Source organism: Stigmatopora argus, chromosome 8 (genome assembly GCF_051989625.1).
Source record: "Stigmatopora argus isolate UIUO_Sarg chromosome 8, RoL_Sarg_1.0, whole genome shotgun sequence".
Classification (NCBI taxonomy): Eukaryota; Metazoa; Chordata; class Actinopteri; order Syngnathiformes; family Syngnathidae; genus Stigmatopora; species Stigmatopora argus.
In genome coordinates this window covers 19,167,820-19,184,547 of record NC_135394.1, presented here as the reverse complement: position 1 = coordinate 19,184,547, position 16,728 = coordinate 19,167,820, and the positions used below count along the sequence as shown (strand labels likewise).

Sequence of the window (16,728 nt, the reverse complement as noted above, 5' to 3'; positions counted from 1 at the left end):
GTCAAAGAAGAATACGTGGGGGACCTTGTGACTTTGCTCCAGGTGATGCGTGATTCAACTGTCTCATCCTCTTTTGGCTCATGCGGGCGGGCAGGCAACAGCACCTGCATTGTTATGATCGGGGGTCGCGTTCCTCCTCGGACGCTCCAGCGCGACCAATTTGCATGGGTTCTGACGTCACCACAGGAGGGGGAGGCGCAGCCGCTGCGGGGGAACCCGGAAGCAGGCGCCCAAGTCCAAGCATGGACTTTCAATTGATGGCAAACAAACAGGTCCCAGATTTGTTTGTTAAGTCACACAACTGCAGACATTGTGCCTCTATCTCTCTCATTTTGACATTTCCAACTTGTCACAATTATTCCAAAAGAAGCCACTCATTAAACGAGAAGTTGCCATTTCTGCCGCTGCCCTCGTTGTCTCTCTAGTTGGCTGGCTGTCGATCCGGATGGCCAATTCCACGAGCGCGTCGAGGGACCCTGGTTCCTCTCGGATCGCCAGCTCCTCCCGCATCTCCACATTCAGCCGTCGTGGGGGGAGGGCGGAGTCATTAAAGGCACTCTCGGTGGCTAAGATGCGGAATTCGACCCAGTCTTTTGCCACGCTCCGGACGCCTTGTCTGAGAGCTCTTAAGCGCCCACCGGCTGCCTCCCGGCGAAGATCTTTCGCATCTCTGCGGTCAATAAGTCGTAGGAGGTACAAATGCGGGAGCCTTGCTCCCATTCGGCGCTCGCCCAGGCTAGGGCCTCATCACGAAGGCAGCCGATCAGGTAAGCGATCTTGGCTCGGTCCGAGGTGTGGGTGAGCCTCGGTGGTTCAAACACCAACTGCCATTGAACCAGGAAGCGCCGGCATGCGCCGAGATCTCCACCCTAGGGGGGGGGGGGGGGGGGGGGCCTTAGGTCCCTGTTGCGGCGATATCGGTGTTACCAGGGGAGCGGCTGGGGTTAGCTGGGCACTTGGTGAATGAGGCAAAGAATTGAGTAGTGCTCGTATGTCATCCAGGGGTCTCAGCCATGCTCGATACCTTAGAACAGAGGTACGCAATAGCTTGGGTATGCTGTTCCACCACCTGCCAAATTGGGTCGGAGGGGGCCTGGCCTGCGCCCGCGGGATCGTGCTGTTATGATCGGGGGTGGAAGAGCCCAAAGCAGGCGAGGGCTGGGAGTCTGCTTCTCCAATCTTGATTAGAATGATCCAAGTGAAAGGCCAGGCACCAGAGGGGATGGCGTCGGGATGGCGTCGGCGTGTCGTTAGGCGTATCCGTGGTCGTGGAGGCCGAGCGTAGTCGGAATCCTGGGAGCAAAACAAGAGGTCTTAAATCAACGAAGGAAGGCGAGAAAATACAAGCAGGTACGTACCTCACTGTGAGCAGATCAGACGATCCCGCAGTGTGGTTCTGTTCTTGGTGGCCTTAAATACTCCTCACTGGCTAATGACTCACACCTGGCAGCCCTCGAGTCATTAGAGGCAGGGGTGTCAAACTTACGGCCCGCGGGCCGGAACCGGCCCCCAAGGAGGTTCGATCAGGCCCGCAGGATCATTTAAAAGTGGAAAAAATGCATCAAAGACATGGAATTCATATTCTTAATTCCCTGCAATTCACGGATTATCCGCTAAGGGGCGCACTCTTTCCATCAGAGTAGAAGACAAGCTGCATCACTGAGACAGAAACTTTCTTCATTACACATTTCAAATCACTCTCCTTAGTTTGTAAGGTGCACGCAAAAAGATTACATTTTGATTTTATATGCGTATGTGTAAGTGGTTTAAAAATTCCTTTCATTAAAAGTCTCTTTTAATCTTAAAGTGCATGACTATATTTTTCAGTACCAATTCAAGTTTTGTGCCTTTGTACAATCAGTGGGATCCGTTGCAATGCCTATTTGTGAATGATAAAAGTCAATTGCACATTTGTCTAAGGAAATATGAGGTGTTTCATGAAAGGATAGTTCATTCCATTTCAATATTTTCCTAATGTTCTTGTGCTTCTTTACACCAAAACAAAGGAAAGACATGATATTTGGGTTATTTATAGCAGAGCATGGTATCATTTTAATGGTGCGGCCCACTTGACATCTCCCTAGGCCGCCGTATGTGGCCCACCATGCCAAATGACTTTGACAGCCCTGCATTAGAGGCAGGACCTGTGGTTGGGTGGCGGGCGCAACCAGCCACCAATCTCGTCTGGGGCCTGACACACATGTTTATGAACACATTGCTCGGGACATCCTAGCTGGCTTGGAGTGAAACTGCAGCACATTTTCAAAATAAGGGCTGGCGGAAAAGTTAGACACGGAGCAAAAATGTTCCACTGTGAGAGTGAAAGATCCACACCACAACAGACCGACACACACAAAAAACACACAAATAAAACCACATTATTCACCTTGACTACTGTCTATGTACATTGCTTACTGACACTGTCTATATTTCTATAGTGAAAAGGGCAGTCGTGACTGACGCGCGGGTGCATGTCAGGCTCAAAGCCTGACACCATTAGCAATCGACAATCATGTTTTTGTCTGCTACCAGTGACCGACCGAGACTATCCGGATCAGAGCCAAACTTTCTTCAGGTTTAGCGTTATCAAGGTAGTGTTTTAGTCGTGCCTTGTCTTTCTTGTCATTTGGATTCTTCTGATTATTATTATCATTAATGTTGTAATAACAATAAAATCGGATTATCATCAATGCTTTTCTCAATTGTTGTCTTTTTTATGGTACAAATAAATACATAGTATTATTGTGTATTACTTTTTCAATGTCATTTGACTAAATTGCAAGATCAATCATCCATTCTGGTTAGTCGTAGTGATACATTGTGAAGTTGTTTGCAAACTCCCAACAAACCGCTAGGAGGAGACGAAGAAGAGAAACACGAAGAATGTGGAAGAAGAAGAAGAAGAAGAAGAAGAAGAAGAAGAAGAAGAAGAAGAAGAAGAAGAAGAAGAAGAACAAGAAGAAGAAGAAGAAGAAGAAGAAGAAGAAGAAGAAGAAGAAGAAGAAGAAGAGGAAGCGTTTAAATTTCACCGGCAATGCTCGCGACGAGTCACGCTATCTATCGCCATGGCTACCGTTAAGTGTGAAGGCTCCGACGACAGGTAATCTGAGACTTTTTGAGGCCCTTATTGTTGTTTTAGCAAAGATAGTCAAGTTTTGACCTGTCAATTTAGTCCCCGGGGCTATTTTAAAGTTAAGAATTCTGTGTCTAAGTAATGGCGCTGACTATTCCCCGCATACCTGTCACGAAGTCCACGAAGAATACCTGGGGGACATGGCGACTTTTCTCCAGGTGATGCGTGATTCAACTGTCTCATCCTCTTTTGGCTCATGCGGGCGGGGGGCAACAGCACCTGCATTGTACCACATGTTCATGAACACATTGCTCGGGACACCCTAGCTGGCTTGGAGTGAAACTGCAGCACATTTTCAAAATAAGGGCTGGCGTTTTTTACAAATAACGGCCCATTTTTAAAAACCATTTTTTTCTCGTACAAAAGTTGTTATACGGCGTACACCATTTCAAATGATTACAAAAGGTATAAAACACTGGGAAAATGTATCAATTGACATGTATGATGTTGTCTTTATGTCACAGGCACGCAATGATAGCCTGGAGCTGCAATTGGCCAAGACTAAAGCGGATTTAGAACAGGTGGGTGTTTATGTCCACTGTCAAGATACCAAATTGGAATGAACCTTTAACATTGCCCAGAGAGGATGAGGATGAGATTTTGTTTCTAGTCCATGTCCTAATGTGCCATTAGATGCTTTCTGAGAAGACCGAAGAGTTGGCGCTTCTGCGCTGGGAATCGAGAAGTCAAACCAGTTGGCTATCGCTAGTCTTAGACGTGCAGTTTTAGCACCTATCCCTAATTCCTTAACTCCGTCTGGTCCCGTCGAACAAACTCAGACAGGAGACCTTTTGTTCATTGTCATCGAGTTAACAACCATAGTTTTACTCCTACAGTGGTAATACTATATCCAAATGAAACAGCTACAACAAAATGAATGAGTCAAATGTCCTATTGGTCATTAGCGAGCCGTCCGTCATTGCGACGAGCTGCGGACTAAATTTGAGCACTCGGCTGTGGTAAGGCCCTGCTCGATGCCATCTTGTTGATTGCTGACAAACCTTCTGTTGGGACCACGTCATAGGCGCAGAGCTGCTTGCAGCAGCAAACGCAGCAGCAAACTCAGCACCGGTCGGAGGTGGAGCGTACGGTCACGCGACTGCATGACCAGCTAACGTCGACCGTGGCCGGCCGCTTGGAGCAGGTGCAGGATTGCCTGCGGTCACCGTGCCACGAAACGTCGAGGGTTAGTAGTGTTTTTAGTTGTCATTTGTCTGAATGTGGGAACCCTGCTTGATTGATGACCTACTATGGACTGGAAAAATGACGCCATCTGACGTTCTCAGGTTCGCACGATGGTGACCGCGTTCCAGCGCCGGTTTGCTGCTATGCACGCCAGGCAGAAGGCGGAGCTCAGGTTATTGTTTAAGGAACAATAACCTGAAATCCAAACTGGCGCACACGGACCGAGGAGGTATGTCATCGAGCGTTAGAATTTGAATCCACTGGCTTAGACCTTCATTTCAAATTCAAGTTGCCAAACCACTTCCGCCGGATCCAATTCATTTCATAACCAGTGCTAGCTACCTCTGTACTTTTTGTATACGACGACAATGCCCTTGTTTTATCGAGTCAAATACTCATGTGATTGGACACCGCTTGATTGGACGCCTGGCGCGCAAGTCAGTTCAGTTGAGTAGCGAGCGACTTACGACTTCATCTGAAGTCTTCCAACGGCCATGTTGGATGGGGCAACGTTCCCATTCATGATGCAATTGCATCAAAATCTGCTTCAATCAAACTCAAACTCATTTCTCAACCGATGTTGGCGTGGGACGTCCAATTTGGAGTCAGATGCTTGCCCGTTTTGGATGATTTTAGTCTGTTTTTCTTTTCTTTTTTTCTTTTTTGTCGCAGACGAATGGCAGCTGATCTTCGGCGACCCCACCAAGTTCGGCTTGGGTCTCTTCTCGGTTTGCTTTGACGTGCTCTTTGTGGTTCAGCATGACTGCCTGTACCGCTCGCCTTACCAGGAGATCCGACAGTGCCGGTGAAGCCCCGCCCCCTGACCTCCTCGCATTTGAAGGCTCAAAAAAAAAACTTGATTTTTCTATTTCCTCCTGCACGTATGTAGCCACGCACATTCTGTAAATACACTGAAAAATGAATAAAATCGGTAATGGGAATGAACTTTTTTTTGGTGTGGATTCTGAAGAATTGCTCCCCTTTATGAAATAAATATGATTATGAGATAAATTGGCCATTCCTTGCCAAAAACGTGGTTTTCCCCCTTCCCCGTTTTTCTTTCGAACATGAAAATTTTTTTTTCTCCAGAAAAGTGTCAACAACAAACCACCGTCGAGCCGTCAATCAAAACAGCTACCTCTGTACTTTTTGTATACGACGACAATGCCCTTGTGGCAAATGAGATGAGAAAATGATGAGTGATAGATGCTTTCTGAGAAGACCGAAGAGTTGGCGCGTCAAACCCTAACCCTATCGCAGCTGCAGATGAAGTTTGAGCACTCGGCTGCGACTTGGACCATGGATGTCGCCGTCATGTGTGAGCAGCTCATCAAGGCGGTGAACGTAACCATGGACCCGGAATCGAGTCCAATATATCGGCTGGAGGCCCTAAAGTTTTTTGAGGAGTTTCAAGAGTAGAGCGTAAGATGGTGCAACAACAAGGACAGTTAATGTCGACCGTGGCTGAGGTAAGGCCCTGCTCGATGCCATCTTGTGGATGTGCTGACAAACCTTCTGTTGGGACCACGTCGTAGGCGCAGACCCGCTTGGAGCAGCAAATTCAGCACCGGTCGGAGGTGGACTTGCAGATGATGCAACAACACAAGCAGGCAATGGACACCGTGGACCAGCGTCTCAGACAGGCGCTGCAATGCCTGACGGCATTACCATCAAAGGCGGAGGGTTTATCTGGCAATGCGACGGAGGTTAGTAGAGTTTTTAGTTGTCATTTGTCTGAATGTGGGAACCCTGCTGACTGGAACAATGACGCCATTTGACGTTCTCAGGCTGCCGATATATTGAGGGAGTGTCGGCTCGAGATGGCTGCTCTGCAAGGCAGGCAGATGGCGGAACGCCTGAAGTTGGTTGAGGGACAACTATCTGACCAACAAGGCACAAAGAGGAGGCGACCATCACTAACTTAAAATCCGAACTGGTGCACACGGACGGAGGAGGTATGTCGTCGAGCATTAGAATTCGAATCCACTGGCTTAGACCTTCATTTCAAATTCAAGTTGCCAAACCACTTCCGCCGGATCCAATTCATCAAACATGGCTGAAAGTGCAAGATAGCCAGCCTCTCTGAACACGGCTCTGCATCAAACCAATGGAGCCAGGCAGGCAGGCAGGCAGGCAGGCAGGCAGGCAGGCAGGCAGGCAGGCAGGCAGGCAGGCAGGCAGGCAGGCAGGCAGGCCCAGAAGGTTAGCGCTTCCTTCCACCTGCGCCATTAGGGGAGGGACCCACCGCTAAGTAGTCAATATTGATACTACTAGAATTGTTCATTGCCTCATCGTTATATAAGTGTGTTTAACCACGCCTCCTAGTGACCGTTGTGAAATACAGCGTGACCCGGATGGAGTGGAGTGGTGTGTTGTGTCCGGTTGTGTCCGGTTGTGTCCGGTTGTGTCCGGTTGTGTCCGGTTGTGTCCGGTTGTGTCCGGTTGTGTCCGGTTGTGTCCGGTTGTGTCCGGTTGTGTCCGGTTGTGTCCGGTTGTGTCCGGTTGTGTCCGGTTGTGTCCGGTTGTTCTGGTGTTGCAATAAACTACACACTTGTGAACCCTGTCCCGGCCGGCTAATCTCTACGCTAGCGCACACACCTAATGTACTACTGACTATAGGTACTTTGTAAACCATAAATGTGCATCTTATTATTTCATTTTGAGTTCAATATTGGCCAGTCAGTTAAAAAGTGTATAGAAACATAAAGAGTTTAAAGTGTTTCATTCATTTATTAATACATATAGGATGTGAATTGTCTATATTTGGTTGTTCAGCTACACTATATTTGTGATTTACACATTGTTAAATTCTGTAGCGTGCGAAGATACACTCAGATGTTTTATTATGTCTATTAAAAGTGCAATCTTGGCGCCAATGATCAAATGAGATCTCAGATGTTATGCAAGCATTAACAAATGCTTCTTTGTTTTGATACCCGAAAAAAAAAAAAAGAGTCTGCAACACTTTTGTTGTCCAATGACTCGATAAATGGAACTCATTTATTGGAAGATGAATTAATGACTAAAATATTTGATCGCTGCAGCTCTAAATCAGATGTTGTTTTTTTATTTGTTTTGACAGTTGGCATACGCCAGTTGCGCGGAGAACGTGCCACTTTTGAGGAAAAGTTTTAGTTGTTGCGCAAGTGACTCACTTGGTTGTTACATAAGAAAACATTCCACATGCAGTCATGTTCTTAATTAAGAACTTCAATAAAAAGAACACCGCATCCTCAAAAACGCAAGGCCACTCCATCCAACACATGCTCGCATTTAGAAAATCATTCGGGGGAGGAAAAAAAACTGGAGGGCGACCCATCACGCTATGGACGACGCTTAGGGCACATTCTGTTTTGATCCAGACGAGTAGCCTAAAAAAAATACCCTAAAATGAACTAAGAAGCCACCCAAAATCGACCAAAGTGGCCTCAAGTGACCAATAAACAGGGAAGGGACTTGGAAATAATCCGAAATAAATGGAAAGTGTCCGAAAATTGACTGAAGTGATCTGGGACTTTTTTTAAATCAGCAGAATGCGACCGCAAATCAACAAGAATGGTCTCAAAATGACTAGAAAACCACACAAAGTAACAACAAGTGGCCCAGGACCAACAAAAAGTGATCTCAAATCAACAGGAAGTGATCAAATAAACACTAAAGGACCTAAAAATGCCCTAAAACTAACAGGAAGTGACTAAAAATCAACCAAAAAGTGACTAAGTGCCCCAAAGCAAAGCAAGAGTAAACTGAAATCAACAGGAAGTGACCTAAATTTCCTTGAAATCAACAACATTAACAGGAAGTGACCAAAAATCTACAGGAAGTGATCTGGGAATAGCCCAAAATGATCAGAAAGTGCCCCAAATCCTGAAATGAGCCAAAAGTGAGATGGAAGCGCCCCGAGATCAACAGGAAGTGACCTGTAAATAGCCCAAATGTAAATCAACACACGTTCATTCTCCCGTTGTAGTGGAAATGAGCTCGACGACTATTGCTGTCAATCAATGGTGGTCAACGAGTGCCTTAGGAAGGCTTGAAAAAAAAAAAAAACCTCATCCAAATGACTAATTATGGCCACTGTGTTGTATCCCATTAGCGCTAGCCATGTGCTATATTATTAGCATGTGACCGTCGTCATGTGCTAGCACGCGCGTGCCGACGGCAAGCTTCGCAGACAGAGACGGGCCCCGTTGGTCCGGGGAGTCTCAAGTGGCGGCCCGGGGGCCGGCTCCGGCCCCCCGCCTCATTTCCCGTGGCCCGTGTGGACCCTAAATTTAACAACAAAGTGACTCAAAATGGACTCATTGTCCTAAGGTTAACAGAATTTTACAGGGAAAAGTGAACAAAGTGACTGTAGATTGACCAAATTGTACAGGAAGTGACACAGAATGAACCGGAAGTACCGTCAAACTAACTTAAATGATTAACCATTGACACCTAGCTAAACTTCCATGCGCCAAAAAATAAGTTTGACGGCCGTAGCACGTAATGCTAACAGGATAGCTCTTGAGTCATGTGACCTTATGTCTAACGCTCGTAGCGTGCGATGCTAACCGGCCAGCCGATATCAATCAAGACAACGCGCCAACGAGGGCTTGCTCATGTTTATTGGCGAGCTTTGGACGGTCAAATGTCCACGCGAGACGTCAAGCCACCACGGGGGGGCGCTGGGGATTGGCTGCTTTGGGGAGGCTCCTCCCCCTCCTCCTCCTCCTCCTTCAAGAGGCAGGTTCGCACCAGGGCTTCGGTAACGATGTACGGGTCACAATTGGCGGAGGGTCGGCGGTCTTCCAGGTAGCCCCGCTTGTCCTGGCCCACCGCTCGCGGGATGCGGATGCTGGCGTGGCGGTCGGCCACGCCCGCCGAAAACTCCTCGATGTTGGAGGTCTCGTGGTGGCCCGTCAGACGCCGGGCGTTGTCCAAGCCGCCTTTGGGGTCGTAGGCGCGGATGTGGTAGCGGTGGCGCTTGGCCAGCCGCTCGATGGCTTCCTCGATCACCCTGACGGACACAGACGGGCAAAATGGCGGTCAGTCGGCGTTTGGCCAGGAACCCAAACCGACCGTGGTCACGTCATAATGTGTCACTTCCTTATTCATTTAGGTTCCCGCTTGTTCCATTATTTTGGGGGGCGGAGTCAAGTCCGATTTGGTTTTTTTGGGGGTCACTTGCTGTTGATTTTGGGTCACTTCCTGTTGATTTTGGGTCACTATGATTTGGTTCTGGGGTCACTTCATGTTGATTTTGGGTCACTTCCTGTTGATTTTGGGTCACTTCCTGTTGATTTTGGGTCACTATGATTTGGTTCTGGGGTCACTTCACTTTTTTATTATTTATTTTTTGGTCACTTCCTGTTGATTTGCCAGATTTGTATTATTTTGGGTCACTTGATCATTTTTGTGTTATTCTGGGTCACTTCCTGTAGATTTTTCTCCAATTTCTAGGAACTTTTGGGGGCGTGTCTTCCGGTCCCGAGGAAGGCGGTCTCCCCAAGAATGCGCCGGTGGGGGCCATACTCACTTGAGTCCTCCCTCCTGCCTCATGTCTCGGGTGCTGAAGTTGGTGTGGCAGCCCGCCCCGTTCCAGTTGCCCGCGATGGGCTTGGGATCGAAGGAGACCGCCAAGCCAAAGTCCTCACACACGCGATGCAGGATGAAGCGAGCCACCCACAGGTGGTCGCCCATGGTGATGCCCTCGCACGGCCCCACCTGGAACTCCCACTGGAAGAGAGAGCAAGTCGGCGCCCGGCCCTTTTTCGGCCAGCGCGTGGCGGTGGCCGTCGGCGCCGTACCTGCGCCGGCATGACTTCGGCGTTGGTGCCGCAGATCTGCACGCCGGCGTACAAACAGGCTCGGTAGTGAGCCTCCACCACGTCGCGCCCGTACGCCTTGTCGGCGCCCACGCCGCAGTAGTACGGACCTGGAAGGGAGGCGAACAGGAAGTGACAGGGCAATGCCCCGCGAGTGGCAGGACGTGATTCAAAATCAACAGGAGGTGACCCCAAAACCGTGGGGAAGGGACTCTGAAGAGTAAAACCAACAAAAGGGGCCAATTTGGCTGGGAAGTGACCAGGAACAACCTTCAAATCCCTTCCTGTCTAGACCAGGAAATACCTTCAAATCCCCAGGAAGTACCCCGGGAATGCCCCGACATCTTCAGACAACACAGAAAGTTACGCCCAAAAGTCCCGAAACAAAACCAAATAGGAGCAAATTTGACATAAAGGGATTGGTCATCTACCTTGGGGTCCCGGGAAGCCGTTGGGAGGCCACCCGAAAGGGCGCCCGTCGGCGGCCAGCAGCGTGTACTCCTGCTCCATCCCGAACCAGGGTTGCTCGCTCTCCACCGAGCTCATGACGCGACGACAGCGGTCTCGAAGATTGGTCTCTGCTCGGAAAAGTCAAAGAAAGTTGGAGAGCGGTCTGCTCGCTGCCTCCCGTGAGAACAAGGGTCTTCAGGACCTAGACTACCTTCACTTGGAACATTTTTTGAAGACCACAACTATCTCTTTCAAGTGCCAAATGACTGTCTATCGACCCTTTATCAGGACTACAGACTTCCTTCTTGGTCTTCGAACTTATTTTAAGACTAGAACCTTCTCTTACAAGTACCTGAATTAGTGTCTATATGGGATAGAACCATGTCCATCTGTGGACTGTCATGCTATAACGGAACCTGAGACCAAACGGTTGCTCTTAGAACTTCACCAAACGGTTGGTCTTAGAACTTCTTTTAAGAGCAGAACCTTCTCTTCAAAGTACTAGGTTACTCGGCACTTGGACGATAACCTCTCGACCAGACACCGAACTGCTGGTCTTAGCACTTGTTTTTGGACTAAAACCTTCTCTTGGACTGACTTAACCATTGGACTCTGGACTCTAAACAGGACCAGAGACCAATACCTTCTTTTTGGACTCTTAGATGTACTTTAATACTCTTCATCTGGACTACAACCTTCTCTATTTCTGGACTACAAATCTTTTTCGGGACCAGAGACCTCCTTCTTGGTCTTAGCACTCCTTTTTTTGGACCAGAACCATCTCTTAAAAGTACCTCATTTCTGTCCACCTGGGTTAGAACCAGAGACCCAACTTTTAGCCACGGCACCTGTTTTCTTCTCTTAAAAGCGGCCGGCGCCTGGTCTGCGGGTTTACCTGCGGGTTTTTTGTTGCACTTGAGCACTTCGCACAGGACCAGTTTGTTGGGGTCCTTCCTGAAGGGGTCCCTGAACACGGCGGCCGGGATCAGGAACATGTCGCTGTCGGAGCCTTCCGACTGGTAGGTGCTCGACCCGTCAAAGTTCCACTCGGGAATATCTGAAATATGGCCACCGTCATCACTTGAAACGTCAACAAACTCGTCAGCTCATCTACTTCATGTCCGCAATCTCTATATTTTTGGTTCTATTTTTATTAGGCGGCCCGGTGGACTAGTGGTTAGCGCCTCGGTGGCCTCACGGGTCTGGGGTAGAGGGTTCGGTTCCAGTTGGGTCCTGTTTGCCTCTTTCCCTTAGGCTTGTCTGAGTGGGTTTTCCCCGGGTATTCCCGTTTCCTCGCAAAAACAGCCATGCTAGGCTAGCTAGTTGAGCGTTGTAAATGGCCTAACCATCGCTATGATTGGTTGTGCTTCCTCTCCTTGTGCCCTGCGATTTGCCGGCCACCCGTTCAAGGTGTCCCTTTACCGTAGTTAGCTGGGATAGGCTCCAGCACCCCCTGCGCCCCTTGAGGATATTTTTTTAGTAATACTAAGAATGGCATTTTTGGAGAAATTGAGACAGCCATCGGTCAATACCAATTATTTGAGGCAATTCCTAGTCTGTTGTGGTGTTACTTCCTGTTTATTGTCCATAAACACTTTTCATATTGAAGCATTTAACCAATCACATTTCAGCCATGATTTGTTGCCAGGGTCCAAAATCTACCTGAAGACCTAAAATAGGGCATAATATAAGCCCCGATAAAAATAACTCCCTTTAACCAATCAGATTTAGAGTTGTCGACAGCGAGGCCTTCTCGCAGGTGTAGTGATACGATACGTCATCGCTTTCACCAACTATGATTGGCTAGTGAGAGAGTGGACTAGCCAGAGCTAGCATGCTGTATCTGGAACGAGCTGCACATGCAAATCGTTTCTTTTGTTGATTGAATTGCGCTTGTTGTCAAGCTGAAGGAGAAGAAGAAGAAGAAATGGATTTGCTTGCAGATTTACTGTCACAGCCACTTTCAAGATGGAGTTTTTAAGAAAGGTGGGACAACTTGGAAGCTAGCAAGCCTGTCGCCGCCTGCAATGGACATTTTCAGCCCCAAATGGAATGAATCCAAACTTCTGGCAGAAATACCACAAAACAAGCACAACTTTCAGCATTAGCTTCGATGGCCATAGAAAACCAGGAGGACAGATTTTGTAGACCAATAAAAAGCATTTTTGGTGAGTACAATTTTGATCAATCATATTTCAATTGTGGGAAGTTATTGTTGATGCTGTTTGAAGTGTCGCAGCTGTAGCTGCAGTCAAGCTTTCATCATCATAAAATAGTTATTGAAGCTTGAATTGATTAAGACGTGGCAATATTGAAGGCTTTGAAATGATTCCCAGTATATTTGGCGTCTTTTACTTCCTTCATATTGATTTTTGCCATATTTTCGGTGGAGGGGCGAGTGAGTGAGTGAGTGAGTGCTTAGTGCGTCGGCCTCGCAGCTCTGGGCTCCTGGGTTCAAGTCCAGGTCATGTCCACCTGTGTAGAATTTGCATGTTCTCCCCGGGCCTGCATGGGTTTTCTCCGGGTGCTCCAATTTCCTCCCACATTCCAGAGAAATGCATCCGAGGGTGATTGGATGCTCGTACATTGCCCCTAGCTATCAGTGATTGGTTGTTTGTCTCCTTGTGCCCTGCGATTGGCTGGCCACCCGTTCAGGGTGTTCCCCCGCCTCTGGCCCGGAGTCAGCTGGGATAGGCTCCAGCACCCCCTAGCAATGTTCCCTCTAAGCTGCGCGTGTGCGTGCGCAATTGCGCACTACTCTCGTCTTCTCTGCGCAGCAGCAATCATATGGCGTGCAGTAAATAAAATCCAATTTTTTTTTTTACCCCTTTCCCCATGATGGCGCCGTTTAAGCGGCAGCCAGTGGCAGTATCTCTGTCCACTCTTATGTTTTTCGTGTTTTACAGCATGTTTTACATGAAAAATTCGAGGGAACATTGACATGCACCTGCTTGTGGCAGGTGTGATACTGGTGACAGATACTGGATGTCGTGACCGGATGATTCGCCTAAAGACGTTTTGCCGACGGATGTTTGACAGACGGACAGGTCGCCGAAGCGCGAATCCCGTTTCGGCGAAACCTCCGTTCGGCGGAATGTCCATTGGGCGACCTGCCCGTCTGTCAAACGTCCGTCGGTGAAACGTCTTTAGGCGAATCATCCGAGTAGCGATGATGTCTGTGGCTCACACTGGTACTCAGTGCGCTCAGGGAGCTTGTCTTTCTGCCCAGACCATCGAAAAATTCGAGGGAACATTGCCCCCTAGTACCCCAATGAGGATGAAACGGTTCAGAAAATGAGATGAGAGATGTGATCTGTGCGTCCTTAACATGAATGGAGCTTTCTCCGTTATTTTCCAGTTCATTTGATGTGGAATAACACGTTTACCGCGGTCAGTTGCCATCGCTTGTATGATTGGCGCAAAGCAAAGCTGTCAATGGCATCTTTGTCGTTTTTTTTTTCAAAGCACACTTGATGAAGGTCAAGCATTTGAAAAGGCGGCTCTTTCAATGCCACTTTCATTTTGGCACATTTCAACACGTCTAGCCAGAAAATGGAGCATAAACAACAGGCGAGGTACGTAGGGTCACCCAATTTTTGAGGCGCTTTCCGTTGCGGGGGGCCCGACTGATGGACCGTCTGTCTTTCTGACCGAGCGACCGACTGACCGACTGACTAACCTGGGACGCTGTGGGGTTCCCGCTCCAGCGTCCGGCTCTTGCAGCGGAGACCCTCCCCGGAACCGTCGATCCAGATGTAGGTGGCCTGGACCTTGTCTCCCTGGGGGAGCGCCAAGTACTCCCGCCGGACCAGCTTGTCGAGCTGGGCACTGGCCGCCAACGACATTCTCACGACTTCAAACCTAGCGCCGCAAAAGACGACAAACCAAGAAAAAAAAGAAAAAGAAAAAAGGAGAGGGAGATTTGGGAGAAAGAAAAAAAAGAAAGAAAGAAAAAGTCAGCCAATCTCAGGCATCCGTCATTGAGTCTTTTTTTTGTATTTTTATAGGCGCTGGTGTGGCCACGCCCACTCGGCACGCTGAAAATCCTCCCAAGGATTTTCATCCGCTCGCCGATCAATTGTGAAATGAATGAACTCTTTCAAAAAACAAAAAAAAAAAGTCTTTTAAAAGACATTTGGGGTCAAGCCAGGTCAACCTAAACTTAGTCATTTAGAAAACATGCCTCATTTTTTTGTTATTGAGTTTGTTCATAAATGCCAAATGAATTCCATGAAAGTGAATATACATACGTACGTACTGAGAAGGTTTTGCTTGCTCCTAAATGACAAGTGGAGATGTCCAATTTATTTCATCGACTTCTTCCCTTTTTAACTCAAATAAAATGAGGTTAAAAGTTTCAGATGATTCAAAAAACATGTTATCTATGTCATGTTTTGTTTATATACTCCTTTTAATCAATCAAAGAATAAATTCACCATTTTATTTACTTAAAAAAAAAAAAAAAAGAAAGCATAGCCTATATCATTTTTTTGCCTTTTCTTTAAGAAAAACAAATCATATTAAAAAGAGAATAATGACTTCTTTCCTTAGTTTAGAAAAACACATTTACTACTATTGGAGTCATCAATGTGTTTGCAATGAATATAAAGCCTTATAATATACATGCTTACTATATTAATCAATATATTTGCTTATTAGGAATAGTAATGCTCATCCTAAATGTTTAACTATATTAAACAATATATATATATATGTGTTGATTGCTTTTATGTTAGAGTTATGAATTAATATGTACTTTCAATGAAGACAAACGCTTACTACAAGGTCACTCTCCAAGACAGCTAGAGATAGAAGTTCGCAATGACTTAACGGTACACTGAGTCCTTGCTCCGAGGACTGATTACTGGAAGAAGATACAAGTTCGCAATGAAGATCTGTGAAGGATGCTTAAATTGTTGTTGATTCAGCGGATGGCTATCAATCAACTCGCATATTGTTTTGCCTTTGTGACGCTTGATATGGAATTGTTTTGTTTCTTGCTTACGCAATTGGATCGATAACCTTGTAATTGTTTTGATTTGAAGCCTTAAATGGGCAGGACATAATGCCGCTCGACAGAATAATCTTGACCGGACGAGCGGGGGGGGATATATAGTAACATACCATAATGAACCCAACAACTACTACTACTGTTTAAGTAAACATCCTAAATATTTGTTCACTATTATGGTCATATTTTTATTTTTGTATAGATCTATTTTCCATTCTTTGGAATTTATCTGAATGCTTTTAAAATGTTTCAAATTGAAATGATAAATTGCAAAAGAGTATATCCCCCTCTATTTAAGTTAAATCTTTCAAATGAATTAAGAAGCAAATTTTGCCCCTGTTGGTTTCATTTGGAAATGTCAACGATTGGACATCCATCGGCGTCAACGGCAGCCAATCATTTGTTCAACTTTCCAAGCGTCGACGTGGTGGTTTGCAATAAGTTTTCGAAGGGCGCCATCTATTGGAAATAGCCGTGCGATGCGATGCGATGCGTCTTGCCTGACGACGACAGACGTCCGAACGCGCGGGACGTCTCTCGCCGTCGATGGCGGCGGATGAGCTGATGATGATGATGATGATGATGATGATGGTGGTGATGATGATGATGATGATGATGATGATGATGATGATGATGATACTGATGCTCACCCATGAAGCAGCTCATTGGGGAAAGTGGTCAAACTTCCGGCCAACGTCGAGGGGTCCGTCCCCTTGCGTCCCCTGGCGGTGACGTCACGCCGGCTGTGCACCAGTGCTCGCCGAGCCCTAATGACGTCAGCACCCGCTTAGGTCGGGGTGACGCGGGGGCCTCGTGACGTCACGAGCGTACGGCGTGGGGCGCCTTGATTGACCTTGTCTGGCCACCAGATGACGCCATTTCTCACGAATACTAGCTGTATTTACTCGAGTACTTATTTATTTACTTGTATACTTTTGCGACTAGGAAAAGGAAGAGATTTCATCCAGAAATGTGTCATCAAATATGGAATTCTTTGTGCTGGGAGTGTCATTAACGCAATCAAAACGATTATTATGTGAAAGCCTTAGTAGACATGGTCTTTAAAAAAAAAGAAGATAAGCCTTACTACATCTGTATCTAGGGATACATTGTATAGGAAGGTTTTTCTTCTTTAAAAAAAT

General features: G+C 47.1%; 2 protein-coding genes and 2 long non-coding RNA genes across 4 annotated transcripts; 2 read left to right on the top strand and 2 right to left on the bottom strand.

Annotated features, from left to right (window-relative positions):
* Positions 1 to 292: 292 nt before the first annotated feature.
* Positions 293 to 2,203, bottom strand: LOC144079411 (uncharacterized). Its single transcript, XR_013301519.1, has 2 exons — positions 1,359 to 2,203; positions 293 to 1,293 (listed from the first exon to the last, which is right to left on the bottom strand). It is a non-coding gene; the product is annotated as an uncharacterized LOC144079411 (long non-coding RNA).
* Positions 2,204 to 3,065: 862 nt separating this feature from the next.
* LOC144079080 (uncharacterized) lies at positions 3,066 to 5,263 on the top strand. Its single transcript, XM_077607630.1, has 6 exons — positions 3,066 to 3,100; positions 3,213 to 3,291; positions 3,598 to 3,654; positions 4,158 to 4,319; positions 4,420 to 4,547; positions 4,991 to 5,263. Exons 1-5 carry the CDS (start codon positions 3,066 to 3,068, stop codon positions 4,510 to 4,512), a joined length of 426 nt encoding a protein of 141 aa, XP_077463756.1. The 3' UTR covers positions 4,513 to 4,547; positions 4,991 to 5,263.
* A 2,755-nt stretch (positions 5,264 to 8,018) lies between these two features.
* LOC144078450 (glutamine synthetase-like) lies at positions 8,019 to 16,682 on the bottom strand. Its single transcript, XM_077606523.1, has 7 exons — positions 16,237 to 16,682; positions 14,255 to 14,436; positions 11,471 to 11,632; positions 10,557 to 10,703; positions 10,108 to 10,235; positions 9,837 to 10,036; positions 8,019 to 9,317 (listed from the first exon to the last, which is right to left on the bottom strand). The coding sequence occupies exons 2-7, from the start codon at positions 14,418 to 14,420 to the stop codon at positions 8,945 to 8,947; spliced, it is 1,176 nt and encodes a 391-aa protein (XP_077462649.1). The 5' UTR covers positions 14,421 to 14,436; positions 16,237 to 16,682; the 3' UTR covers positions 8,019 to 8,944.
* LOC144078454 (uncharacterized) lies at positions 12,398 to 16,074 on the top strand. Its single transcript, XR_013301210.1, has 3 exons — positions 12,398 to 12,743; positions 14,041 to 14,150; positions 14,283 to 16,074. It is a non-coding gene; the product is annotated as an uncharacterized LOC144078454 (long non-coding RNA).
* Positions 16,683 to 16,728: the final 46 nt, after the last annotated feature.

What these genes read in the sequence shown, in the direction of transcription:
- LOC144079080 (XM_077607630.1), top strand. Translation starts at nt 3,066, where the DNA reads ATGGCTACCGTTAAGTGTGAAGGCTCCGACGACAG. An exon ending in CTAAAGCGGATTTAGAACAG is followed by an intron (nt 3,655 to 4,157) that starts GTGGGTGTTTAT and finishes ACCACGTCATAG; the next exon opens with GCGCAGAGCTGCTTGCAGCA. An exon ending in CGTGCCACGAAACGTCGAGG is followed by an intron (nt 4,320 to 4,419) that starts GTTAGTAGTGTT and finishes TGACGTTCTCAG; the next exon opens with GTTCGCACGATGGTGACCGC.
- LOC144078450 (XM_077606523.1), bottom strand. Translation starts at nt 14,420, where the DNA reads ATGTCGTTGGCGGCCAGTGCCCAGCTCGACAAGCTGGTCCGGCGGGAG. An exon ending in CGGCTTCCCGGGACCCCAAG is followed by an intron (nt 10,236 to 10,556) that starts GTAGATGACCAA and finishes CCTCCCTTCCAG; the next exon opens with GTCCGTACTACTGCGGCGTG. An exon ending in CCGAAGTCATGCCGGCGCAG is followed by an intron (nt 10,037 to 10,107) that starts GTACGGCGCCGA and finishes TCTCTCTTCCAG; the next exon opens with TGGGAGTTCCAGGTGGGGCC.